The sequence below is a fragment of the Triturus cristatus genome, chromosome 6 (assembly GCF_964204655.1).
Source record: "Triturus cristatus chromosome 6, aTriCri1.1, whole genome shotgun sequence".
In the NCBI taxonomy this organism is placed as follows: Eukaryota; Metazoa; Chordata; class Amphibia; order Caudata; family Salamandridae; genus Triturus; species Triturus cristatus.
In genome coordinates, this window is record NC_140589.1 from 95687308 (window position 1) to 95714842 (window position 27535).

The 27535-nt window shown below is 42.9% G+C and overlaps 1 protein-coding gene across 3 annotated transcripts in view; it reads right to left on the reverse strand.

Annotated features, from left to right (window-relative positions):
• Nucleotides 1–27535, reverse strand: part of LOC146813821 (calpain-1 catalytic subunit-like) — a 701058-nt gene that overhangs the window by 358247 nt on the left and 315276 nt on the right. For all 3 annotated transcript variants that reach the window (XM_085610275.1, XM_085610277.1, XM_085610276.1), the window contains one exon: nucleotides 26739–26872. In XM_085610275.1, coding sequence (XP_085466401.1) covers nucleotides 26739–26872 — 134 coding nt within the window. The remainder of the gene's footprint in view (nucleotides 1–26738; nucleotides 26873–27535) is intronic.

Here is a 27535-nt window from a genome sequence, read left to right on the forward strand (position 1 = left end):
GATTCTTTCTTTTCTTACATGATCTTTGATCTTGTTTTTTAAAGTAGACACGAATGAAAAGAAACTGCTCCGATCGCCAACACACAGAACTAGCACATAATAAGCATTTGCAATGCAAATAGGTCTCGCATTTGTGAGTTAGAGCTATTGACATAGTAAATGGCAATGTTTTTTACCTACACGTTTTATTTTTGGAGTGAATGTACGTAGTGTGCAAAATCCCTTGGAAAGGTCCTGCACTTCGTAATAAATATATTGAAAAAGAAGTGTGGATTGTGTCTACAATTGCTTGGCACGTACCTCTTGGGTGAAGTGTCGCCACACATGCACACCGTGGTGCTTTACTAATGCGAAACTCATTAATAAAAGTAGTGCTTACAGACTAACCAACGAGATCGGGATCGGAGCATGTGAATCTGAATCCCGGCTTCTCTTTCATTTTCTAGACTATTTGACTCACTCTCCTGCGTCTTGGTTATCCCCCAAACACTGGGAGGCAATGAAGTTTGCCAAGGGGGCGGGGCGCAGGGGGGCTTCGGGGGTACATGAAAATGTTTTCATTGCCTAGTTGTCAAAGGTCGCCCGGTGCTATTAGTTAAAAGTGTGCACATTTCATTAAAATATTAAGAGTACTTTACTCGCATCTATGAGAAAATCGACATTAACTAAACAAAATGCCAGAATGCGTGTCAGTTTTCACAATGTTTTAGACAGTACTGGTTGCTTAGTTTCATTGCATTAATTTTTGTATTTACTCTTTTACACAGCATCCAAAGTAGGTTACCTAACCCCAAAGCCCCGAGTTGTTAAATGACCCATAGAAGGGAGTGTTTTACAGTTGAGCAAATGTGTCCAAATGTAATTTTGGTAGTGCCATGGAATGATCAGCCAATGAGGATCTCGATGAGCAGGTATTTAACTACACGTTCAAAACGTACGGTATTGTGGCTGTTGTTTGTTTGTACACAACCACCTCTCTGAATGTGTTTATTAACACAGAGCTTCATCTACCAGACAGTGCTCACAGAGGGGCTACTAAAGCACAGAACAAAATGTATTCATTTACCCTGAGTGTGAAGGCACCCTGAAGGCTTAGGTGCCCGACCGGAGAGGCTAGGGATCGCAGCGCTTCTACAGACTCTGCCGTGCTCCTCTTCACCAGCTGGGCACAGCTCATAATCTGCCGCTTCTGCTAAGAATAGGTGATGGGGATGAGGTTGGGACATGCAGGAGTTGCCAGTAGATGTCAAGGTTATTGAAAGTGATGATTCAGATGTGAGGCAATGGAGACTGACTTTGTCTGTTTGTCTGCACCAGTCTATTTCTCTACCATCTACCGGGTTCACTGTCATGTTTCCATTCATCTCTCTTTGTAAGAGGTGCGCAAGCCAATATATTAATTAACAGGTAGAGCCAGCCGGAGACATGCCAAGCGTATACGAGCCAGTGGGCTAGCCGTGAAAATGATCGGCATCTTAGTCATACAGTAAACATTATGTAAATGTGCGATAGTGTCTCTTCAGAATTCAAAAAAGTGCATTTCTTTAGCGCGTCACCTCAGTACACAAGATTATAGCACTGAATTGAGTGAAAGTTATTAAAAGTGCTTGTTTTAAGCATGAGTTAAAACACTGCCACTCCTCCCGCCCAACAACAATGCCATTTGTGAACTAAGAGGCGTCAGTTTGCATGTATACCCCAAAATTTTTGCTAGAGTCTTATTATATGTAGAGTGACATTAAAATGTAGTTCATTAAACACAAGAAGTTTTTGTACAGCACGCATCTTGAACTCGCATATTTCAAGGTGGCAATAATAAAGATGAAAACGGAAGTGCTGGCAGGCAAGAAAACATGAACGGGAGTGGGGGTCCGGGGGAGGTTGAGAAGTCACAGACTGAGGGAGGGGGCGGTGGGGTGGGGTGGGGAGTTAGGGAAGAAAATAGCGTTAGGAGTAAAGGGGCCAATAGCCATGGAAGGATACAAATGATGAATGAGGAGGGACTAACAAGCCTCAAACCAATTAGAAGGTAGCATTTAAGACAAAAGCCAATGGGCAGAGAGTGGGCGGAGCTTCCACGAAGCTTCCACACTACAGTATAAATTGCATGTTTCGCAAAAGCGATGGCAGCACATTCACGCTGCAACACTAGGCGAGACCTAAAAGAAAATAGTGTCAGGGGTAAAGGGGCCAATAGCCGTGGAAGGATACAAATGATGAATGCGGAGGGACTAACAAGCCTCAAGTCAATCGGAAGGCAGCATTTAAGACAAAAGCCAATGGGCAGAGAGTGGGCGGGGCTTTCACGAAGCTTCCACACTACAGTATATAGTGCATGCCTCGCAAAGCGGTGGCAGCGCATTTGCGCTGCAACGCTAGGCGAGACCTAAAAATGGAACAACGTTGCCCTCTAGTGGCAAAATAAATACTAGATCAACCATTATTCTTCCGTTCTAAACGGCTCCCCTTGATTTGCTTCTCAGACCTGGTGTAAACAATAGCTTTTATGGTCAGGCCAGATTCCTGAGGAGGAGGTTTGTCTGTATTTTTTGTTTTCCTCCGAACAGACAGAAACCTCAAAATGAGAGTGTTTGCACAGAAAGGCTCCTCTCTGTATCATAAACTCATTAGGCCCAGACGTCTTGCCACCTCAATCACTTTATTGCGCTCAGCTCTTCCTGTTTGAAACAAATTCTAGGTATAGTGTTGACAATGAATGGCCGCACTTCGAGGCACCCCAGCTCGGTGACATTGCTCTTGTAGCAAAATCGAAGCCACTCAGCTATTGCGGGAGATCAAGAATTAGCAATAAGACTGGCAAGGCCAATTTTCGCCATCTGCTCTAGGATAAAAGGAGGGCAGATGCACAAATGCCAGTATTCCAGCAGTCGCTACCGTTTTACTGGTATCTAAGAAAGACACATTTTGTAGAACTTCGTGTTTGCGAGCGCAATAAACCGCCTTGTGTATGGGTTGATGATGGCCGAAGACACACACAAAGAGATAGAGCCACCTTCATATGCTCCATCAACGTGAACAGATAAGGGGAAAGGGACACTTTCCCCCAAGTCTTCACAAATCTTAAAACCGTGTTAAAAATAATATTTTCTTCAACGGGCTCCGGAATATGAAGCGAAAAGTCACGAATATGAAATGCTGCAGCCTCCTGCCATCTTTAACACGATGATGGTTACATATACCAATAACAAAATGCTCATTTTACAGCCCTTCAATACATCACGTTTTATGAACTATTTCTGCTGAGAAGGAACCATTAAACTGTGCATTTGTATTTGAATACGTGTTCTTATATTGGCACCTCATCAAAACAAATAATTTACAGCGATCTTAGTTTAAGCAGTATAAACGCTCTCAGGTCTCAAATACACCTATGTGTCCCGTCTGCCTTTCAGATCTCGCTATGCTTTGAGCACCAGACCAATGTTTTCTCTGCGCGTTAGAAACTGGAATTTGCTACTGTCCCTTTTCCTTGAAACTGAAGATTATATAGTTCCCGTAGCTGATGGGTAATCTTCACCACCGAGTACCAGGCCTGTCGTAAAGCACTCCACTCACTAACAGGAAACTGAACCCAGTATACAAGTGCATCTAAGAACAAGCATTGGCATAGCCAATAGGTCTTGCCTTTGGGACCTTATAAGCATTTAGTTATCCAGAACAATATCCTTGGTGCAACAACATCAACTGTTGCATGGCAAACACTTATAAGGTTCTTAAGGCGAGACCTATTGGCTATGCCAATGCTTGTTCAACAAGCCTCGCAGATCAGCTGCGGATTCCTACCACGCTCCTCCAGCGCATTCCTTCCTGGCACTTTGTTTTGCCTGCGAGCGTCTCTTCTGTCGAAGATCCCACTCAGTTGATTCTGTGTAAGCGCTTTCGTCACCAGGTTAAGTCACGTGGCCTTACCGGCCTCCATTTTGGATCTCACACCAAGGCACCTATTTGAAGCGCTTTGAGGCTCTAAGCACGGGACAGATTTCACGTTACCTGGCCTGTTTCATTAACTGCCGCAAGTACTCGGATCATCTTCAAAATTCTGGCACGGCATGGCAACGGTGCCAACACGGAAATCAGTCATGGACAAGTAACAAAAAGTAAGACTTTGTTTTTTCAGTATATATTCTATTGCTCTTAGCGATCTTTGCTTGTTTTCAATTACAGAGTAACAGAGCTGCAGTGTTGCAACTACACACTTAGTGACACCAATGTTGTACTAGTGTCCTAACAGGTGTATAGTTTTTTTTTTTTTTATTTATGTCACTTTTGACAGTAATTACCATGGCATCTAACTCAGCCAGCTCCAGCATCAGGAGTGCAGGAATTACTTTAAAACACACCTAAAGAATGTGTAACCAATCCTGGAGAACCTATTATCAATTGGGCAGAATGGAAGGAGTATTTTTTTTAATTATATTGCTACACTGAAAGACAATGGTAGTGTGTTATCACCAGAAAACAAGAAGAGAACCTTGATGCATTACCTGGGTCCTGAAGGTCTCACAGTGTATACCAAATGCATAAAATAGAGAGAGCTGGTTACGAGAAGTACATTTTTTTAAAAGGAGGGAACAACGGAACAAATCTATTGAGGAATATGTATCCATTCTCAAAACTTTTGCTGCGACAAGCAAATTTGGTAGTTTTCTTGACGAGATGATATGGGATCAAATAGTCACGTGCACACAGAACCAAGGAATCCAAGATAGGCTTTGGATTGGAGGAGACTCAAGCTTAAAGGATATTAGAGCCTAGGTAAAGAAGGCTGAACTTTTGGAAAGATGTGCCAAGGCGGTATCTCCTCAAGTTGGTAATCCTTGTGGTAAAAAGGAAAAAACAACACGTACTGAACATGCATGACAGGGCTAATTTTAATAAAGGCCCAAGCAAAGACAGTAACGCCAACCAGGGAAAGACCTCAAATTTTACTTGTACACACAATGCGAGGTGTCCAGCAAATTCAGCAAAGTGCCTAGAGTTTGGCACTGTAGGGCACTTTGCTAGAATGTGTTGGAAAAAACAAAAATAGAGTACCATGTTTAACAAAAAGTGATTCTTAGTCATCAGGGAACAAAGTAGAGGAGGATTCTGAAGCACTGTTTGCCAGCAAAGTGTGCAAGAAGGAGAATATTGTTCTGAATATCAAAAGTAATGACAGGAATAAATCGTTATGTATTATTCAATTTGGAAGTATCATTTTACAGGTGGCGGGGGACTCGGGCTCCCCCTTCACCATCACTGCTCGTAGTGTGTGGGAAAACTATTTTGCAAGAGTCATTGGTCCACACCTAGAACCCACAGATGTAAATCCAAAAGGCTTCCCAGTAGAACACATTAACATGTTAGGGCACAGTTTATTTGTATTTGAGTTTAAGAACCAAAGAGCCAAATGCAAACTGTATGTTGTAGATGATGGTCCTTCATTATTGGGGTGAAAGGACCAAGGGCGTTACATATAACACTTGACCCTAACTGTTCGGAACAAGTCTTAGTAGCTTGCGATGGTAAAGAAACTAAGAAATGGGTTCTTAATGATTACCAGAATGTTTTCAATGGGAAAATTGGTAAGCTAAAGTGTTTACCCACAGGATTAAGGTAAAATTGTCTGCCACACCAAAAATTCATAAAGTAGGCAATGTTCCTATCATAGTCATAGAGGAAGTCAGAATGGAACTATGTAAACTACAAAAGGCAGGTATTATCAAGGCCATTGAGGCATCTGAGTGGATTTTGCCTATGGTTGAAGCTAGACGAGCAAACGGAAAGATTTAGCTAGGTGCCTTAATAACAGTATAGTGCTGGAAAAATTCCCACTTCCAAGGATTGATGAGATGCTTTCGCTAACCTGGGGTGCTAAATGGTTTTCCACCATAGACCTTTCCTCGGCATGTCACCAAATTTCATTGCATCCATCTAGCAGGAGTCTTATGGCATTCTGTAGTCCCTTTGGTTGTTATCAATTTTGCTGTATGTCCTTTGGCTTAGCCTCTGCGGCTGTGGTATTCCAGAGACTAATATCGCAACTATTTGGTGATATCTCGTAGATTGTGTTTTTCCAAGATGACATTTTCATTGTGGAGCGCAACAAACCAGAAAAAATTATAGAATAAGGATGGTTCTAAGAGTGCGGAGCCAAAAAGTGTTAACTGCAGAGTTATGCAAGTGCAAGATTGCAGAAAAAAAGTTATTTACTTAGGACACGAAGTTAGTGGTAATGGGATCAGACCCAAGGAAACTTTTGTTGACAGGTTTTTGGATAAAATGCATGCCATGAGAGTATTATTGAAAAATAAAGCTATTTTTATTTGGTGTGACGAGTGTCAACAAGATTTTAATACAATTAAAGATGCCATTTGCAAGGCACCCAATCTGCAAGGATTTTACCGTGGAGCCAGCAGAATTATTTCCACCGATTCTAGTGGCAAGGATCTGGGTAGTGTCCTCACCCAGACTGACGGGGCCAAAAATTAGGTGGTCATTGCTTTTGCTTCTAAGTCATTAACACCTACTCTGTAATTGAGTGGGATACCTTACTGTGTGTTTGGGCCCTATAACACGTCAAGAAATTTCTGTGGGTAAGAAAATCATTTTAAGGTCTGTACTACTGAAGCTTTATTCAGAAGAACAGCTAGGCTAGCTAAATTCTCAATTAGGTTACAGGATTTTAGCTACAAAGTTCAGAATGTACATGGCACAAAGAATTTTACAACAGACTTTCTCAGCAGGATGGCATTACCAGTGACGGAAATTGATAAGGACCCGTGGAATGAGTACTTAGTGGTTAGCATTTCCCAACTGGATATTTTGAAACAAAGTTTTGACCAGAATGAATGGTCACAGACTGAAAAGGAGAACATTTGTGTGTAAAGGGGAAAAGAAAGTTGTTAATGGATAGAACGATATAGAAAAAAGTATGTAAGTGATGAGTTGAGGGGATTTTGGGAAGTCAGAGATGAGTCTGTCGAACAAGTTACTTACCTTCGATAACGCATTATCTGGTAGAGACAATATCTAGCTGCAGATTCCTTATCTTTGAATTCCCCAGGCTGGATCCGGAAACTTTTGCTTGAGCAATACCCCTAGTGTACGCCGTCGAGTGGCTCCATTCAGCTGTGTGTGACATTGTCATTAGCGTTGGTTACAACATTGCAGTCACTTATATAGGCGGCACCAGGCGCGCGAACGCCTGTACTTTTCACCTTTCCATGCCAGAAGCACAGAGCCATGAAGTGACTGACATAATTGTGTGCCAAAACTAGGGCCCTGAAAAAATCAAATCTATCACTCATTTGTATAGCACACTACTCACCCGTGAGGGTCTTAAGGCACTGAGGGGGGGTTAACAGCTACTGCTCGAACAGCCAGGTCTTGAGGTGTCTCCTGAAGGTTGCAGGTCCTGGGTCAGACGCAAATGGGTGGGGAGGGTGTTCCACGTCTTGGCAGCGAGGTAGGAGAAGGATCTGCTGCCGGTGGTGGTTCTGTGTATGCGTGGGACAGTGGCGAGGGCGAGGTTGGCAACGCGAAGCTGGCAATTTGGGGTGTAGAAGTTGAGACGCTTGTTGAGGTATGCTGGTCCGGCGTTGTGGAGTGCTTTGTGAGCGTGAGTCAGGAGCTTGAAGGTGATCCTCTTGTTGACGGGAGCCAGTTCAGGTCCTTCAGGTGGGCTGTGATGTGGGAGTGGTGGGGAATGCCGAGGTCGAGGCTTGGGGAGGCGTTCAGTATCCGTTGCAGTCTTTTCTGGAGTTTGGCCGTGGTTCCAGCGTAGAGGGCATTGCCATAGTCCAGTATGCTGCTGACAAGGGTGTGGGTGACCGTCTTTCTGGTTCCGGTGGGGATCCATCTGTAGATCTTACGAAGCATGCAGAGGGTGTTGAAGCAGAAGGAGGAGACGGTGTTGACTTGTTGGGTCATTGAGAGTGATTAGACCAGGATGAATCCCAGGTTGCGTGCGTGGACGGTGGGCGTCGGTGCGGCTCCAAGCGTGGCCGGCCACCAGGAGTCATCCCAGGTGGAGGGGGAGGAGCCGAGGATGAGGACCTCCGTCTTGTCCGAGTTCAGTTTCAGGCAACTGTTCACCATCCAGTTGGCGACGGCCTTCAGTCCTTCGTGGAGGTTCGTTTTGGTGGTGCCGGGGTCCTTGGTGAGTGAGAGGATCAGCTGGGTGTCGTCGGCGTTGGAGACGATGTTGAGGTTGTGCGAGCGGACGATGTTGGCGAGTGGAGCCATGTAGACTTTGAAAAGGGTAGGGCTGAGGGGTGATCCTTGGTGCACGGCGCAGATGATCTTGGTGGCTTCCAAGCGGAATGGGGGAAGTTGGACCCTCTGGGTTCTGTTGGTGGGGAAGGAGATGATCCAGCCCAGGGCCTTGTCGCTGATTCCTGCGTCATTGAGGCGTGTGCGGAGGGTGCAGTGGCAGACGGTGTCGAAGGCGGCCGAGAGGTCCAGGAGGATGAGAGCCGCGGTTTCGCCGTTGTCCAGCATGGTCCTGATGTTATCAGTGGCAGCGATGAGGGCAGTTTCGGTGCTATGCTTGCTGGGGAATTCTGATTGGGATGGGTGCAGGACGTTGTTCTCCTCGAGGAACGAAAAAAATAGCTAGACTGGCTACAAGGTGTTGTAGAAAGGCCCAACGATCTGGCCATAGCACCAGAGTCCTTGAAATGCTCCCAAGGCCGAGTCTGCCTTCTATCCAAACAGATGGGAACCATCAGAAGGCATGTCCATCAAATTAGCCTGGTAATCGCCTGAGAAGTCATATGTTCTTAGCCAGGCATGGCACCATAAGGCCACCATTAATGAAATCCTTCTGCCCAGAGAATCAATTGTGTCGAGGCCATACCTAATGGGTAATTTTGTTGCATCTCTCCCGCCCTTTATCACCAGGGATAGTACAGCCCGGGCCTCCTCAGGGACCTGTGGCAGCACTTGCGCAACTGTCTCCCAGAGGGAATGGGGGAAATGGCCCAATAAGCATGCAGTATTCACTGAACGCAATGCCAGGCTGGAAGAAGAAAACATTTTCTTCCAAAGTGATTCCAGCCTTTTGGATTCCCTGTCCGGGATGGGGGGCCGGAAGGGAATGCACCCTCGAAATCTGAAGCCTACACCACCAAGCTTTCAGGGTTGGGGATGTTGGCTGAGCAACTTTGGGTCACCGAGAGCTGGTGATGGTGGCTTGCAACTGTCCTGTTCACAGGAGCCCCTGTGCTAGGCTTGGATCACATTTCTAGAAGGACATCAGTTAGTGCTTCATTGAAAGGCACAAAGGATTAAGAGGTGAAAGCCCCAGGCTGAAGCACTTCAGTCAGAAGATTAGTTCTGACCTGCACAGAGGGCAACTCTAGTCCAAGGACCTCAGCTGCCCTTCTATACACCATGACATAAGAAGCTCCCTCCTCCCTAGCCACAGAGAGCATGCCAGTATCTGGGGATGTGTCCAGTCCACTGGCTTCCAGAGGTTCCCATACCACTCCATCTGCTCTGCAGAGAGTCCATAGAACCATCCCAGTCCTCTCCTGTGCCTGAAATGTTAAGAAAATCAGCTTGCGACAACATCGAACACCTGGGTTCTATCAGCACCAAGCGATGCGGTTCCGATTATATGTCATCGGCGCTTGGTGAGCACCAGCAGGCACTGACTTCGGGTCTGAAGTCGGGAAAGGTCATGTAGGCACGACCAGGGCCATCCCAGATCCAGAATCGGATCCCTGGGGTCCCACTGGCACTGTGGCCTTAGTTGATGGCGTTGAATCCGATGGGGCCCCCTCCAACTCCACGGCTTGCCAGAGGGGTCAGCCCGCTCCAATACGCGGTGCATGGTCTCATAAAACTATTCAATTTGAGCGGGGTCACTCCTGCTCCCGGAAAGGGAGGGAAGCGCAAAGTCGACCCTGACTACAACTCCGCATAACTGGGCCTAGAGCTTCAGTGCTCCTTATCTCTCTCATCGACAGACGACAACCGATGTGAAGACGAAGTCCACTTAGACTTATTCTTCATCTTGTGCCTCTTTCCTGAGTGTTCCAAGGACCTTGAGTGGAAGAAGAGGACTTAGGACTCCGGGAGCAGTCCCGCGACCTCCTCTTCTTCGATCGGGACTGGGATATCCGCGGAGTCTCGCTGGATAATAGTCGGTGGCCCCAGGCATTGGGAAACGCTCCTGAACCAAGGCAGGCTGCCAAGAATTTGGGCTTCATCTTTGATGATGCCTTATCCATGCGGAATCAAGTACGACTACTATGCCGGAAAAGCTTCGCCACATTAAAACTTTTTAGAAGACTTTTTCCATGAATCCCTTTAAACTAGGGGAAAACGGTGACACAGGCACTTCTTGTGAGTAGGCTGGACTATAGCAGTGCATTGTATGTGGGCATGGCTGACTATCTTTTTACCAGAATACAAGTGGTCCAAAATGCTGCTGCTAAACTGATATGCAAAAAGAGTAGATATAGTTCAGCCTCCTTCTGTATGAAGGAATTACACTGGCTACCTGTACGCCAAAGAGCCAACTTTAAGCTCATGTGCTATGCACATAGAACGCTATATAAAACAGGTCCACAAACCCTACATGGCAAATAAAAATTTCATGTACCTTTGCGCGATCAGAGATCCCGCCATCAGGCACTGGCATCAGTCAAGCGTATGACTAAAGCCAGGATGGGTGACCGATCTTTCTCAAAATCAGCAGCGGTCATCTGGAACAAACTCCCTCCAGAACTACGCCTGACTGAAGATTACCTATTGTTTAGAAAGAAACTAAAAACACATCTATTCCCCAGTTACTAAGTATAAAATTGAAATCTTGTTTCTGCCTGCACTCAGCTATGTTTCAGCGCCGTGATGTCCCTTGGGATGAATGTTGCGCTCTACAAATACAAATACAAATATTGTCGGGCCGCAAGGTGCTTCATAGCCCAATCCTGCAAGGCCTTCTGAACCATGGCCAGACAGTCCAAGCATGACTGAGTCGTGGTCACGCTAGAGACACCAAAGACAGACGAGGTGGGGATCGGGGAGCCAAATGGAGCTACCCGACGGTATGCGCAATGGGTATTACTCGAGCAAAAAATTCTGGATCCAGCCTGATGCCTGGGGAAATTCAAAGGTAAGGAATCTGCAGCTATAAGTCTCTATCAGATTGATAATTTATTTGTTAAGGGGGAGACAATTATTCCACCCAGAGCATTATGAGAGAAGATTATATGTTTCTGCCATGATGGGCATTCAGGCATCATGCTCACTAAAAAGGAGTCTCAAAGACCTGCATTGGTGGCACAGCGTTGCGAGATTTGTGAGGATGTGAGCAAGCTGCGAAGCGGCAGCTAAGTCTTGCAAAACCTTCAGTCCTCCTTTGGGTTCTTTGGGCTGTTAAAATTGCCATGGAAAGAGATAGCATTGGATTTTAGGAGACCCAAAAGTTGGCAGGATGAAGTGTTAAGAGCATTATTGTAGTAACAGATATGCTCTCATGGTGGTTTGAGATTTGCATCGTGGATAAGGTGGACACTAAAAGTGTAATTGATTTATTTTTTAGACAGTGTGTTTTTGAGAGAAGGATTCCTTGCTTCAATCCTCATAGACAACGGGGTGCAAATTAAATCCAGAGAAATGACCTAAAAGCTTCAGGTATAAACCAAAAACTCACAGCCCTCTATCGTTCCAGTGGAAATAGCGTTGTCCATAGTAGGATAGTCAAGGGGCTATTGCAACTCTTTAATAAAGCAAATATGTCATGGGCGAATGAACTAAAAAAATGTTGTGAGCATACAGAGTAATGTGTCATGGCCCCATTGGCAACTGTCCAAATATGTTTGTATGGGTAGGACATTCCTTCAGAATGTATTGGGTCATTGTAATCTATTCTAAGTTCTTGGTATGAATATTGGTGGATGGAATGTAGTGGATATTCGTGGACTGAGAGCTGATGATGATCTATGGATACTTTGGAGTTGATAATAAAGGAGACCTGAACTTTTGGATTTGCCTCTATTTGGATTATCATTGGTGATACCACAAAGAGCCAGAGAAAGACATTTTCACCATAACCGCATAATATCGCATAATTGCACCATAACTCAAACGATAGACCTTTATTGAGATATCTAAACCCAAAACTGAAGCATGAGCATGCAATTTATAAATGGAAGTTTCCACTGATGGAAGACCAGTTCATAATCTCTCGTCTTCAAGTAAAACATAAGTATAATGTTCTGATCCAAAGAGGTGATGGTTTGAATCATAGGTGTTTTTGTCCTATTTGTGGCTTGTCAGTGTGACCTCCGTAAAGTATTGAGAGAGTTAACCGGTTGTGTAGTGACTAATAAACAATGCCAATGTTGTCTTAAGTTACAGCAGGGTCAAAGTTATTCAAAGACAAGTACATTCAAAAGAAAACATTCTTAATTTTTACAGAGTTAATCACATATAACTATAAGCACACTACATACTGTTTATCTGGTGCTAGGAAATGTTTGTGTAACCGGGGAAAAATACAAACGGGTTTAATGAATTATTTGTCAATCCCATCGATGGAGCAAGGCAGCTTCTTTGAGAACTTAAGTTCTAAATTTGGTGAACTCACTTGCGAAAACAATAAAAGATATTCCCATGCATTTGCATTTCAGTTTGTTTTATTGTCCCTATTTTTATCACCACTAATCATTATAATTAAAATACTAAAGTCACAAAATAACATTAAAAGAAAAGAGCAATTTCATCCCAATTATCAGCCTTCAAAATTCTGAAAGGAATGGATTCTTTAACTGAATCTGCATGTTGGCAACATCAGTTGTGGCTTGTTGGCAGCTAGTAAGTAGACCGATCTCTGGCTTATATAGAATATTGTAATGTTTTTTTAAACATCTCCTGGATATCTTTAAGGAGAGCTGCATTCTCCCTCCACTATGGAGATTTATAGGACTGGGCCAGAGTGGCTGTACCTACGATTATACAGCATTGGTATATTTTATAGAATCCAATACTAGTCTCATTCCCTGTCCTATAGTAACATAATCAAGCAGTAGTTAACAAATATCATAGGCTATAATGGCGCCATGCCATGTTTTAGCCTATCTTTGTGCTTTTTAATAAAGGACTAAATGTTGAATACAATGAATCAGCTTCTAGCACCCTCTAGAACATTCCCAGAAGAGGCAGATTCCCTCAGATTTTCCAAGGACATGTGGGAAGTAAGTATCCCATAACCAAATGACAGAAGCCTCTATGGGGAGGAGGGTGGGTTGCATGTGAATCTAAGTTACCAATACTGGATAACCGTAGTTACAGGAAAGTAACTTATTTCTTATCCAGTATTGGGGTATCTTTCATAGATTCAAATGCTTGAATCAGAATAGCAAACAGTAACATCCAAGACCGTGTTGTCTGTTGTAGATGGTGGGAGACATCAAAAGTACGTTGCTAGCAAAGTTTTAATACTATCCTAGATATAATTATAGATGTCCGCTTGCTTATTTACTTTTTTAAGTGTTGCTACATATCCTGGCTGAATAGATCATAACCAATAAAACATACTCTTAAGTAAAGAATATGAGACGATTTATATAATGATTCAGAGAAATTGCTAACTTACTTTGATATAGTCTCATTTTGATCTGCAAAATATCAAAGGATGGTAAGAAAAAAAGCAATCTAATACATATATAAATATGTTTACTTATATTGTACACAATCATATTCTTATATGTGCCTGTAGTTACCAGAAGAACAAGGGCTCTCTTTGCCAGAAAGAGGCTTACCTTATTTGAAGAGATGGTGTAGTACCGCCTGGCCAAAGGTTGCGTCTGCACTCTGTGCAGAATTCAGATAGTAGTGCTGCATAATGGTAGGAGTACTTCTCCAGGTCACTGCACGACAAATCTTTTCCAGTGTAACTCCAGCGAAAAGGGTTGCTGACGTAGCTATTCTACTAGTGGAATGAACTATAGTTCTTCTTGTCAAAGGCCTGTTAGCCTTAATGTGGCAAAACTGAATTGTCAGAGAAATCTATCTCTCATCTGTATCTTTCGTGATTGCAGTTCCTTTCCTGCCTTGGCCATAAGCCACAAGCAATTCATCCATCTTTTGGATGTCCTTTGTTCTCTGCAGGTAGAACTTGAGGCATCGTTTAACATCAGGTGTGTGCAACGCCTTCTCTGCTGGTGTTGATGGATTTGGGAAGAATGAACAGAGTATAACCAGCTCATTAAGATGGAACTGAAATGGTACTTTAGGGATAAAGATAGGATTAGTTCTCAGAATCATAGCATCCTCTTTGAACTGTAGAAATGGCTTCTTGGTGGTGAATGCCTGTATTTCACTCACCCTCCTAGCTGAGGTGCGAGCCAGGAGAAGAGCGACCCTCCATGTCAAGAACTTTAATTCAGCTCTGTGAATCCGTTCAAATGGTTGTTTCATCAACTGTCCTAGGACCACGCTAAGCTTCCGTTCCGGGGGGTGCTCGAACCGGAGAGAAGGTGTGGCAAAAAACCCTTCATACATTTTTTCACCAAGTTAGAGGCACAAAACGAAGGAGCTTTAGAAGCTCTTCTGCAACAAGAGATAGAGGCCAGATGTACTTTGAGGTGAAAGCCAAACCTGATTTTGCAAAGGAGAGGAGGTACGTAAAATCTGCTTTGGGAATATTTGAAATGGATGCAAGTTTGTTTCCTTGGCACCAGAAGCAGAACCTTTTCCATTTCAGTCTGTATGTTTTTTTGGTACTTTCAGCTCTAGTTTTTGCAAGGATGTTCCTGCATTACTGAGAGATGTTAATTTCCTTGAATTCCAAGAACACAGGAGCTAAGCATGCAAGTGCAATGACGCTGGTTCCAAATGGCACACCTGTCTGTTGTTCCTGGTCAGGAGAGAAGGTGATGGCTGCAGGCGTATGGGTCTGGACTCAGAAAGATGAAAAAGTTCCAGGAACCAATGTTGCCTGGGCCACCTGGGAGCTATCAGTATCAGCCGGCAACTTTCAGCTTCATTTTGGTCAGCACTCTGAGGATCAATGGGATGGGGGGAAAGGCGTTGGCATATATCCCTGACCCTCGCATCGAAAGGGCATTGCCCCCAGACCGTGGGAGAGGGAATCTGCAGACATAGGACTAGCATTTGGCATTGTCTTCTGTGGCAAATAGGTCTAGCGATGGTTTTCCCTACAGTGCAAATACTCTGTCCAACTGGTATTAACTGAGCTCCCATTCATGGCAACTGTGTTGCTCTGCTGAGAGCATCTTCTAGTGTTTTGTGCAGGCCTGGAATGTGTTGAGCTCTGAGAGATATCGCATGGTCCGTTGTCCCCTCCTATAACTCTTGAGCTTTTTGCAAAATTGTCCGCTACTTGGTTCCTCCCTGTTTGTTTATATAAAACATACTGGTTGTATTGTCCATATACGAACCAGCACTGTGGACCACTTGCCTTAAATCTGGAGGTCCTGTAAGTGTAGTCCCCAGCCTTCCATAGAGGCGTCCATTGTTAGGATGTAATATTGAATCCCTTGCAAGACAGTGAGGCCCTTCCAGAGGTTTGGCCTGTAATACCACCATTGCATTGCTGCTTTCATTATTGGGGCGACATGAAGAATGTCTTCAAAGGATCCCGATGTTTGCAGCCACTGATGTTGTTGTTCCTCCTGAAGAGGTCTCATCTTGAGTCTGGCCAAGGGCACTAGGTCTGTTGCAAATCAGTACATTCCTAGGAGCCATTTGTACCTCCTTACGGAAATTTACCTTTTCCTGAGATGGCTATTGCCAACTGCTGTTGTCTTATCTGGTGTTCGTCTGATAGAAAGGCTTTGCACTGGACTGTATCTAGTTTGGATCCCAGAAATGATATAACTTGTCTAGGAAGAAAGAGTGACTTTAAGTTTACTGTCAGTCCTCGATTGTGGAACAATTGAAGACAAGCGTTTGTCATTCAGGTAGCTTGTCGTGCTGTTAGTGTCTTCAACAGCTAGTCGTCCAAGTAAAAGAATACTTGGTGACCTTGAGAGTGACGGGCTGCGGGTACTGAAGAGAGGCATTTGGTAAATATCCTGGGTGCCAATTTGAGCTCAAAAGAGAGGACCTTGAATTGGTAGTGGGTACCAGCTACCGTAAACCTGAGGAATTTGATGTTTTCGATGGATGGGGATGTGGAAACATGAGTCTTCCAAACCGAGGAAGGTCATAAAGTCTCCTCTGTTGAGGCGACGTAGGATCTCGGTCAAAGTTACCATACTGAGTATTCGATTTCCTAGGGATTTGTTGAGCTTCCTGAGATGCAGTATTGGTCTCCACTCCCCTGATTTCTTTTTTATCAAGACAAAACAGGAGTAGAAACCCTGACCCTTTTGTAGAGTTGGAACTTCCCTCATCGCTCCGTTTGAGAGCATGATTTTTGCCTCCTTGTGCAATAAGTGAAGGTGAGGAGGAAGGCTCCTTTAGGTGGAGTAGTGGGAGGTCTTTTTGTGAAGTCTAGAGTATGACCAAAGGCGAGCAGATCTAATACCCATTGGTCTGTTATTTCCTCCCATTGTCACAAGAAATTGGAGATCTTCACACCCACAGGATGGGGAGAAGGGAGGGAAGCTGGTACCCGGTCCAGATCATTGTTTTCTTCCGGCGTCTCGTCCATGGGTCAGTGTTCTTTTGCGGCCCCCTCAACGAGAGAAACCAGCCATAGAGGACTGGCGGTATGTAGGAGTCTGGTATGTTTGTCTATATTGCGGCTGATAGGCTTGGTAGTGGTGGGTTCTCTGATAACCACCTCTGAATGCAGTGAAACAACGTTCTTTGATGTCTTTAGATATCCTATGTGCTGCGCAGGAAATGCCAGAATCTGGCCTTGGGTGAACTGTGAGGCAAAAAGGGGAATCCTCTGAAGCCCTGTATTTCTTGTCAATCCGAGGGAGCACTGGCGATATCTTAGCCTTTGTCTCCGTAATTTCTACTCCCTCCTGCCAGATGGGTTCACTGATAGAATATCGACAACAGAAATGTCGACCTACAAAAATATCGTGAGAAAAATTATCGTTGTCAAGAATATCGAAGTCCTACCTTCATAATGGTAAGTACAAAAATATCAAGAAAAAAAATATAGTTGTTAAAAATATCGTTGTTAAAATATCGTTTTTCTTAAAAATGTTTAAAAAATAATGTCAAATAAAGTAAATAATACATATAATTAATGTAACGATAGTTAGAATAACTAGAAAATGTTTAAAATTATAAGTAGTGAATATAATGTAAAAATCAATTAAACATACATACATATAAAATATAATGTATGAATGTACTTCATAATATCATTAAATAATTATTGTAATTAATTATAAAATGTTAGAAACATATTAAAAGTTATAAATACATATATATGTTTATACATACACCGGTAAAATTTAAATAATAATAAAATATATAATAAGTTAAAATATTAAAATTTTATTTTTTTACAATTGCATTTGACACTACATTAACTGTAACAGTAGGGTAAACGTTGGATAGCGGAGGGGATAAAATTACTATTCCCACTTCAGCGAGTGCAACAGTAGGGAAAGTGTTGCATAAGGGAGGGGAATAACTTACTATTCCCACTCCAGGGAGTGCAAAAGTAGGGAAAGTGTTGAATAGCGTAGGGGACTAAATTATTATTCCAACTCCAGGGAGTGCAACAGTAAGGAAAGTTTTGGATAGCGGAGGGGAATAGTTTACTATTCCCACTCCAGGGAGTGCAACAGTATGGAAAGTGTTGGATAGCAGAGGGGATACAATTTACTATTCCCACTCCAGAGAGTGCAACAGTAGGGAAAGAGTTGGATAGCGGAGGGGTAAAAATTACTATTCCCACTCCAGAGAGTGCAACAGTAGGGAAAGTGTTGGATAGCGGAGGGGAATAATTTACTATTCCCACCCCAGCGAGTGCAACAGTAGGGAAAGTGTTGGATAGCGAAGAGGAATAATGTACTATTCCCACTCCAGTAAAATAATTACCATTAATTAACAAACAATTAATTAATTAAAAATAATGTACCTCCCACCATATTCCCCTATAAATACACCACCCATGATATAAAACATAACACAGTTAACATAATTAATGAATAATTAATTAATTAAGTAATAATAATAAGCAATTTTAAAACAATCGATAATAAATTAAATCACACAATTAACACTATAAAACAACTTAAAATAAATTTTATAATATTTGTTTTTACAAAATATGTTAAAATTCAATTGCTTTCCAGCCTACTCCCCTACCAACCCACAAACCGCTCTTAAAAAAATGACTCAAATAGCATAATTAATAATTAATTATGAATAACCAATTAATAAATAACTACCAATATATTATTTATCACAATTAACAATATAAAATGTTAAATACATAAATATTAAATAATACAAATATATATATTAATTAATTATTATTAAATTACTTCACACCCTGCTCCCCTATAAACCCACAACCCACTCATAAAAAAAATGACTCAATTAACATATTTACTAATTAATTATTAATAATTAACAAACAATTATTAACTAATTAATAATAATGTAATTACCACAATTCACTATGTAAACTCTTAAATACTTAAATATTAATTAATAAAACATATTAATTAATTATAATGAAATTACTTCCCACCCTCTTCCCCTATAAACCCACAACCTGCTCCTAATAAAATAACACAATTCATTTGTTTACCAAATAATTATTAATAATTAAAAACCAATTAATAACTAATAAATAATAAATTCATTACCACCGTTAACAAGATAAAATATTAAATACATAAATATTCATTAGTACAGAATATTAATTAATTAATTATAGTTAAATTACTTCCCACCCTATTCCCCTATAAACTCACAACCCGCTATGGAACATAAATGCAAAATTTAATTAAAACAAATAAATAACTTCTAAAAATTATTATTAAATTTATTCTAATCAAATTACTTCCCACCCCATTCCCCTATAAACCTACAACCCGCTACGGAACTAAAACGCAAAATGTACTTAACATAAAATAAAAACTTCTAAAAATGTAAAACATATATCAAAAAACAAATTCAATACTTACACAAAAAAATAGAACACATACATTTAAAACACACACTAAAATACATAACACTAAATAAAACAACGATATTTTAGCAAACGATATTAATTACTTCGATATTTTGAAAAACGATATTGCTTGCCTTCAACTCGATAATCTTGTCAACTATATTCTGACAGCCGATATTGTTGTACTATAATATTTTGCGCTCAATTTTAGTGCTAGTCGACATTTACAACTCAATATTATGTCTGTTCACCTGCCAGATGTAATCAACTATGGGGATCAATTGTCTGATTTTCTAGTTTCCTCTTTGAAGTTATACAGGAAACAGTCTGTATGCTTCACAGTGATTGGCAGATGGAACCTGGAGGTTGCTCTTTCCATTAAATTGTGGAACCCCCAATATCTTCAGGAGGCGAGTCCGCTGGATGATGTGGAGGAGGGGAGGGAGTGGGAATAATGTAATCGTCCCAAGGAACTGTCGGTGGATGAAGATACGGGATCCCTCCTTGTTATCTATCCTCATCTGAGGATGAGGGATCCTCAGTGGCAGGTGCCACTATTAGTGGGTGCAGTGTTATTGTAGGTGTCACTGGTGGTGGCAAAAATTGGGGTTCTTGGAGGTTCCGACTGAGGTGGTGGTGGTTCTATTTGGTCACCCTGAGGTGGAAACTATTATCTGTAGTCAACCAGCATCGCCTGAAGGTCTTGGATAAGAGAAGGTGGCTAGTGTGTAATTACTCTAGGACAAGGCTCATTAGGATAGCCATAAGATTGGTAATGAAGTGGTGGAGCTAGATATGGTTGATAATATTGCTCCTCATCCTCATAATCCTAATCTTCCTCCTGGCATTTGACATGTAATTCAGACGGGCTGTGAGCTACCCCATGCATTCCATCATCATCATCATAAGAATCTTGTAAGTCCAACAGGTTTGAAGGAGGCAAAGTGGAAATCGTACTGATTGAAGATACCTACGGGTGCAGGAAGGTTTTTGTCACCTTGTTAATATTTACCTTCGTTGATGGTGGCGTTGACGGTACTGTAATTCACGATACAGGAGATCTGTCATCGACAGTATCGTTGTCGACAGAACTGCTGTTGATGGGGTTTTCGTCGATAGGGTCTTCGTCGATGGGATGTTCGTCGATGAGGTCTTAGTCAATAGGATTGACGCTGACGATTCTGTCGTTTCATACAGCGGTGGAGGAATACTCACTGTCGATGGGCTCCTAGATTGGGAGATTCTCATTGTTGGTAAAGGACGAGAGATGGCTACAGTCCCTGTTCCTGCCTCCAACAGCACTGATGATGACACTATAGTACTTGTAGTCGTTGATGAGCATAGTATTGTCATCTGATGTCGAAAGCAATGGTTTTTTTGTCAGCTCTGTGCCTCATAGAATCTGAGAAAGAGGCTCGAGGACAGTCTATTTCCTTACTCGAAGGCGTGGTAGGTAAGAAAGAAAGATGCAGGCTCTGAGGAGACATTATGAGGTTTCTCCTTCTAAGAGTTTTATCTCTCTTTGGAGGGTTTGAGGTGTTTCCTGCCCTCTCCAGAGGTATCCTCCTGTAATCTGGCTCTCTTGTGAGGCCTAGAAGAACCATCACTCTCCTCATCAGATGACTTCTGTTGCTTTGTCGACTGGAGCCATAAAACCAGCCTCCCCTTTTTATCACGCAGAGTTTTTGATGAGAAAGTGCAACATAATTTGCACTGTCTTACATCATGGTTGGGGTGGAGGCAATAAATGCAGTCTTTGTGTGGATCATCTACAGGAACTCTTTTCCTGCCACAGGTCTTACATGGACAAAAAGGCCTTTTTTTTATCAGACATGCAGGTAAAAATTTAATTTCCTGGAAAAAATTTACAAAGTTGAACAAGAACTGAGTAGAACTCAGGGAGACTCCCTTCACAAATGACGTGCAGTGAAAATCTGAGGGAATTTGCCTCTGCTGGTAGTGTTGCTGATTGATTGCATTCAACATTTGGTCCTTTAAAAAAAAAGGATATAGATTTTTATTTTATTTATTTATTTATAACGTTTTAGAAAGCGTGAACATGACCCTTGCGGGTATCAGAGCGCTGTGCACACGGCGAGTACATGAATAAACTCTGTACAATAGAAGTCAACACAGTGGCCCCATAAGGAGTGCACAATCAAGATCAGGGACCTGATAGTGGGCTACACTAGATCCAATTCTCCTAGGTGTAAAATATTTCCTGTAGCATTTAGCAAAACAAACAAAAGTGAACATGACACACCATAATATAATAATTGACAAACATGCGGAGAGGGGGCCCACAGGTATAAAACAATTAACAACCAAACCTAAAATGCATGGAGAACAAAAGTTGGGATAAATATTCGTTCAGTCAGCAAGGGGACATATAAAGGAACACGAAGCAGCAGTTAAGGATCACTCAGGAAAATCAGTTTGGCTTTTTTCTTGAAATAGGCAGTGGAAGGATTAGCTCTAATCTCAGTAGGCAGAGCGTTCCAGATTCTTGGTGCCAGTCCAGAGAAAACACGTTTGTACGTACTTTTCTTCTTGAATTTGGGTGGTTTCAAGAGAAGAGTGGACGTACTTCTTAAGTTCTGTCTCGAGCCAGAAAGAACAAGCTTGTTCGCTAGATAGGCCGGAGTGTTATAATGCAAGGTTTTATGTGTGAGGTAAACTATTTTAAAGCGAATCCTCGCTTCAATAGAAATCCAGTTAAGCTGCAAAAGATCTGGTGTAATGTGGTCGTGTTTTTTGGAGCCTATGATGAGCCTGGCCAAGGCGTTGAGAGTAGCTCTGAGAGGGGCCAAGCTCGCTTTAGGCAACCCCGCAAGGGTCACCAGACCATATTCAAGGCGTGATATCAATAGGGATTGTACTGCAGGTTGTAAGTCTTTGGTCGGAAGGAAAGGTTTGATTTTCTTGAGGGTGTTAAGATGAAAGTTGGCACCACTAGTAGTGGCACTGATGTGAGCTTGCATGTTAAGTAATTTGTCTAAGGTAATGCCTAACGATTTAGCGGAATCAACCACGAGAGGGGTGCAGTTAAGGGCTGTGAGTTGCTTTAGCCAGGGTAGGTGCAGAGTGGTTGTGGGGGGCAATCAGCAGGAATTCAGTTTTAAGGGTGTTCAACAGCAGATGGTTCTGGGCTAACCATTGTTGAGTTTGCGAAAGAGCCCCATTTAGAATTTTAATGTCATCAAGCGAGGAGATCTTCAGGTAAAGTTGCGTGTCATCCGCATACAGTGGTAGAGAATGTTAGACTGGTTTAGAATGACAGTGAGTGGTTCCATAAAAAGGATGAAGAGCGTGGGCGAGAGTGCGGATCCTTGCGGAACTCCAATCCTGACCTGGGTACTGGAAGCAAGGGACTGGTTTAGTTTGATCCTTTGAGTGTGGTTGTGTAAGAAAGAGGTAAACCACTTTAGGACTGGACCCGTTAAACCCATCCTCCGTTGTAGAAGATTAATCAGTGTTTCATGTTTGATGGTGTCGAAAGCAGAGGACAGGTCCAGCAGGATCAGAAGACAAGGGACATTCTGATCAAGGGATTTCAGTGCATCATTCACAATGTGCGTTAGTGCAGTTTCAGTACTATGTCCTGCTCTGAAATCGGATTGATAGAGGTCCAGATGTTTAAATTTCTCTATATGGTTGCAGAGTTGCTTGTGGACGGATTTTTGTGAGAAGTTTGGCTAACGTCATGATGTTAGTGATAGGTTTGAAATTGTTAGGATCAGATAGATCGGAGTTGGGCTTCTTAGGGATGGGAGTGACTTGTCCAATTTTGAGGCAATCTGGTATGCACCCCTGCAGAAGGGATTCATGAATAATCTGCAACCACAGAGGTAGACTTGCCAAGTTAAGGTCTTTAAAAAATTTAGCAGGAAGCGGATCAATGAAGTGGTTGGCCGGTTTTAGAGTTGCCATCTCGTGGCGCAATTCTGTGTAATATAGCAGGATAAAGGAATTCCAAGAAGGTCATTTTTGGGGTAACCTCCGAGAGAAAAGGAGACGGCTGAGGGAACTAACCGCTCCTCTGGAGAAGTGGTGAGTATTGGGAGGGGGGCCCATGGGAGTGACCGGTCGGAGCTCAAGTTCAATTTTCCTAGCTTTTTCTGAGAAGTGCACTGTGAATTCCTCCCCGCTAGGAAGTGTAGTCACGGAGGACAGGTTTGGTTTAAAAGTGTGGTTAGTTTGCTGTTTGATGATTTCAAATAGCATCTTATGTCTGTTTGAGGCGCCGTCCAGTTGCGCTCTGAAGTGGTCAGTTTTAGCAATGCGGATTTTTTTATTGTAAGCGCTTCTCATTTTCCTTAGCTGAAAGAGGCTGGTGGTGGAAGGGTCGGTTCTCCAAGATCTCTCTAAAAGCCTAAGTTTGCGGCATTCATCATTTAGGGAACCATTAAACCAAGGTTTTGATTGTTTGAGGGGAATCCTTTTAAGTTGCTTTGGAGCAATGGTGTCAAAGATATTGGTCATAGTGCTAATGTAATGATCCGAAAGATCATCCAGGTTAGTCATGTTAGGTGGAGGCTGAAGTTTGTTCATGGTGATGGAAGTAAGAGCATTGATGTTTACGTCTCTCATGTTGCAAGACCATTGTTTCGCTTTAAGTGTATGACCCTTTCTGCTAGTTGACTTTTCCAATATGTGGAAGGCAATTTGATGACGATCCGACCAGTTGCAAGGTAGGATGTCCTTCAGTTGCATGAGATTGTCTCTAGCAATAATGAGGTCAAGGGTGGCGCCTTTGATGTGTGTGGGTCCCTTACAGAACTGAGAGAAGTTGAGATCTGGCAGGAAAGTCTTAAAGGAGTTGACTGAGAGATCATTGGTGTCATTCCAGTGGAGGTTAAAGTCTCCCGTATGACTGATCAGAACATGAGTTAATGAGCTCCATGATTTGCTCTATGAAGATCAAATTGTCACCAGGAGGATGGTAAATCATGTGGCGCACACAGGAAGATGGCGGAGCCTTCTGCGATTGCTTTACGGTTAGGCTGGAGCGATGAATGCAAGCAATGCCCCCCCCCGATTTTTCGTGGACGATCACCTCGGATAATAACATAGTCAGGCGGTACTAAAATGTCCAGAACAGGGGAGGAGGCATCATTGAGTCATGTTTCCGTGAGAATCAGTAAGTCCAGATCTTTCGCTAAGATGAGTGCCGAAATGTCAGCAGCATGTTTCACAGCTGATCTGCAATTGAGCAGCATAGCATTAATGTGAGGGGAGGTGTTAATCTCTTCAATATGAACAGTATTTATTTGTCGAAGATTTTCCTTATTAACTGATCTAGGGGCAGATTTATGAGGTTTTGCCGTAGGGAAGCGCAGCAGGCCTTCCTGCTGCGCTTCCCTACGGCAAAAGAAAAGGGCAGGGATGCGCCTTATCTATAAAATGCGTCGCATTCCTGTCATTCTCCCCTGCGCCGGCGCACAATGGGCTGCCTGTGCCGACGCAGGCACCTCTGCACCATGGTGCAAGGGGGCCTGCGTTGCAGGGATGAATATTTTTGTACAGGAAGGGAAACCTTTCTGTACAAAAATAATCACAAGAGGTTTTTCCTCTTTGTATGGGTGCTGCAGAATTGCACGCCCCTTTAACGCAGAACACTGCGTTAAAGGGACTGATATTTATGAGGCAGCATTAAGCCAAAAAAAGTGGCTCAGTGCTGCCTGATAAATATCACGCAGGCTTCTGCGCCACGGAACGTCACAAAAAGTGACGTTCCGATGGCACAACGGGCCTCATAAATGAGGCCCTTAGAGTTAACCCTGGGTTCCCTGCCAGGGTCAGTGGAAATAACGGGGATGTTGATAATGGAGCTAGAGGAGGCGACAGACCCGAGCTACTATACGAGAATACAAGAGCGCAGATGTCTTCCTCCGACAGCTGAGGATGAAACCTACGAGGTCTGTAGTGATGGTTGGACTGAGGCCTAGAGATCCACCTGGGACAAGATGTGGATCGGAAAAAGGATGCTTCATCCCCAACCCTGCATATTCTAGGAGAGTAGCAATGCCCATTCACAAGTGGGTATAGATAGTCTAAAACATGGCATGAGCCATTATAGCCTATGATATTTGTTAACTACTGCTTGATTATGTTACCATTTCGACGAGTAGGAAATGATTCAAGAATGTGAATTTATGAAAGATACCTCAATACTGGATAACGTCACTGTTTAATCCTCTGTTTGTAACCTCATACCTCTGGTGTGATCACTGTTTGTAAACTCAAGCCTCAGGTGTGGTCATTGTTTTGTAACCTAAATCCTCTAGGTGGTCATTGTAAACTCAAACCTCTGGTGCAGTCATTGGGCCCGATTCACAGAACTAACTTAAGACAAAATCCTAAACTTACTACCATTTTCGTATTCACAGAAGGCACTTACTCATTTTGGTATTCACAGAAGACACTTACTCACTTCGGTATTCACAGAAGTTAGGAGTCCTAACTTTAGGACTCCTAAATGCCTTCTGTGAATACCGAAAGTCTTAAAATTAGGATTTTTCTCAGTTTAGGAGTCCTAAAGTTAGGACTCCTAACTTTACTACTACTAAACTGAGAAAAATCCTAATTTTAAGGCTGTCGGTATTCACAGAAGGCATTTAGGAGTCCTAAAGTTAGGACTCCTAACTTTACTACTACTAAACTGAGAAAAATCCTAATTTTAAGGCTGTCGGTATTCACAGAAGGCATTTAGGAGTCCTAAAGTTAGGACTCCTAACTTCTGTGAATACCGAAATGAGTAAGTGCCTTCTGTGAATACCAAAATGAGTAAGTGCCTTCTGTGAATACCAAAATGAGTAAGTGCCTTCTGTGAATACCAAAATGGTAGTAAGTTTAGGATTTTGTTTTATGTTAGTTCTGTGAATCGGGCCCATTGATGTGGTCAGTGTTTGTAACGTCAAGCCTCTGGTGTGGTCATTCTTTGGTAATCGCAAACCTCTGGTGTGGTCAGTGTTTTTGTAACCACAAGCCTCTGGCATGGTCACTGTTTGTAAACTCCAGCCTCTGGTGTGGTCAGTGTTTGTAAACCCCAGCCTCCGATGTAGTCACGGTTTGTACGCTCAAGACTCTGGTGTGGTCAGCGTTTGCAACCTCAAGCCTCTGGTGTAGTCACTGTTTATATCCTCAAGCTTCTGGTGTGGTCATTCTTTGTAACCTCAAGCCTCTGGTGTGGTCAGTGTTTGTAACATCAAGCCTTTGGTGTGATCAGTGTTTTTCTAACCTAAAGCCTCTGGATGGTCACTGTTTGTAAACTCTAGCCTCTGGATGGTCACTGTTTGTAAACTCTAGCCTCTGGTGTGGTCAGTGTTTGTAAACCCCAGCCTCTGGTGTGGTCAGTGTTTGTAAACCCCAGCCTCTGGTGTGGTCACGGTTTGCAACCTCAAGCCTCTGATGTGGTCATTGTTAGTAATTGCAAGCCTCCTTTGTGGTCAGTGTTTTTGTAGCCTCTGGCGTAAACTCAACTGTTTGTAAACTTAAGCACATGCTGTGGTAACAGTTTATAAACTCAAACCTCTGATGTGGTCAGAGTTTCTAACCTCATGCCACTGGAGTGGTGACTGTAAATTCAACCCTCTGAAATGGTAAGATAAGATTCAAAACATCATTGGACTTTATAGACTTGGTGGGGGAAGCAAAGACCACTTACTTGGCATAGGCCTTCTCCAGCAGCGCGCTCCAGAATTCCTTGAGCTCGGCGGAGTGCACAAACAGCAACTTGCCATCCTTGACTGGTAACCTGTCATCAACCACCACGTCCATCCATTCTCCATACTGCCAGATCTGAGGGGCAATGACGAGAGAATAAATGAACAGACAAAAAGGCAAAATTACTGGGCAGCGAGGAGAAAACGACAAGGCCTTGAAAGAACACAAATGCCCCCAGCAGCCTCACCATGGCAGATGCACTGAGCAATTAAATGCCCATATTCCCTTTGCGAATCTGTGCTACATGTTCACAAGTTGCCTCCAAATCTGTAGCATATATATCGTGTGTATTATCTCTATGTGGGCGCTGTAGCACCTTGGTTGCAGTATTGAGGTTTCCTTTACATTATCTGCTTAAGCCAGTGCCTCTCAGGCAATAAATATTTGAACTTTGCAGCTTTGAAATGGGAATAATTTTCACAAATGTGCATAATACACACATTTTGGAAGATGTTTCAGGTATGAATATATTCCCAGGCCTAATATCTAATCCTGTCTTTCATCAAACTCACTGCTCATTTCAACCACAGGGAGCTGTAAGAGTACACATAAGCCCTCAGTCCTTCCTAAAGGCACAAAGTGATGGTGTTGGCTCTTGACTCTAATCTCAGGCTATGTGGAGACTGGTGTTGGAAGCAGCGTGATTCAATGCATGTGGCTCCGCACGGCGACTGCTTTGTAACTATTCTCGGCTAAAGGTCTGCTCTCACCCCATAACTCTGATGGATTTTTTTACCC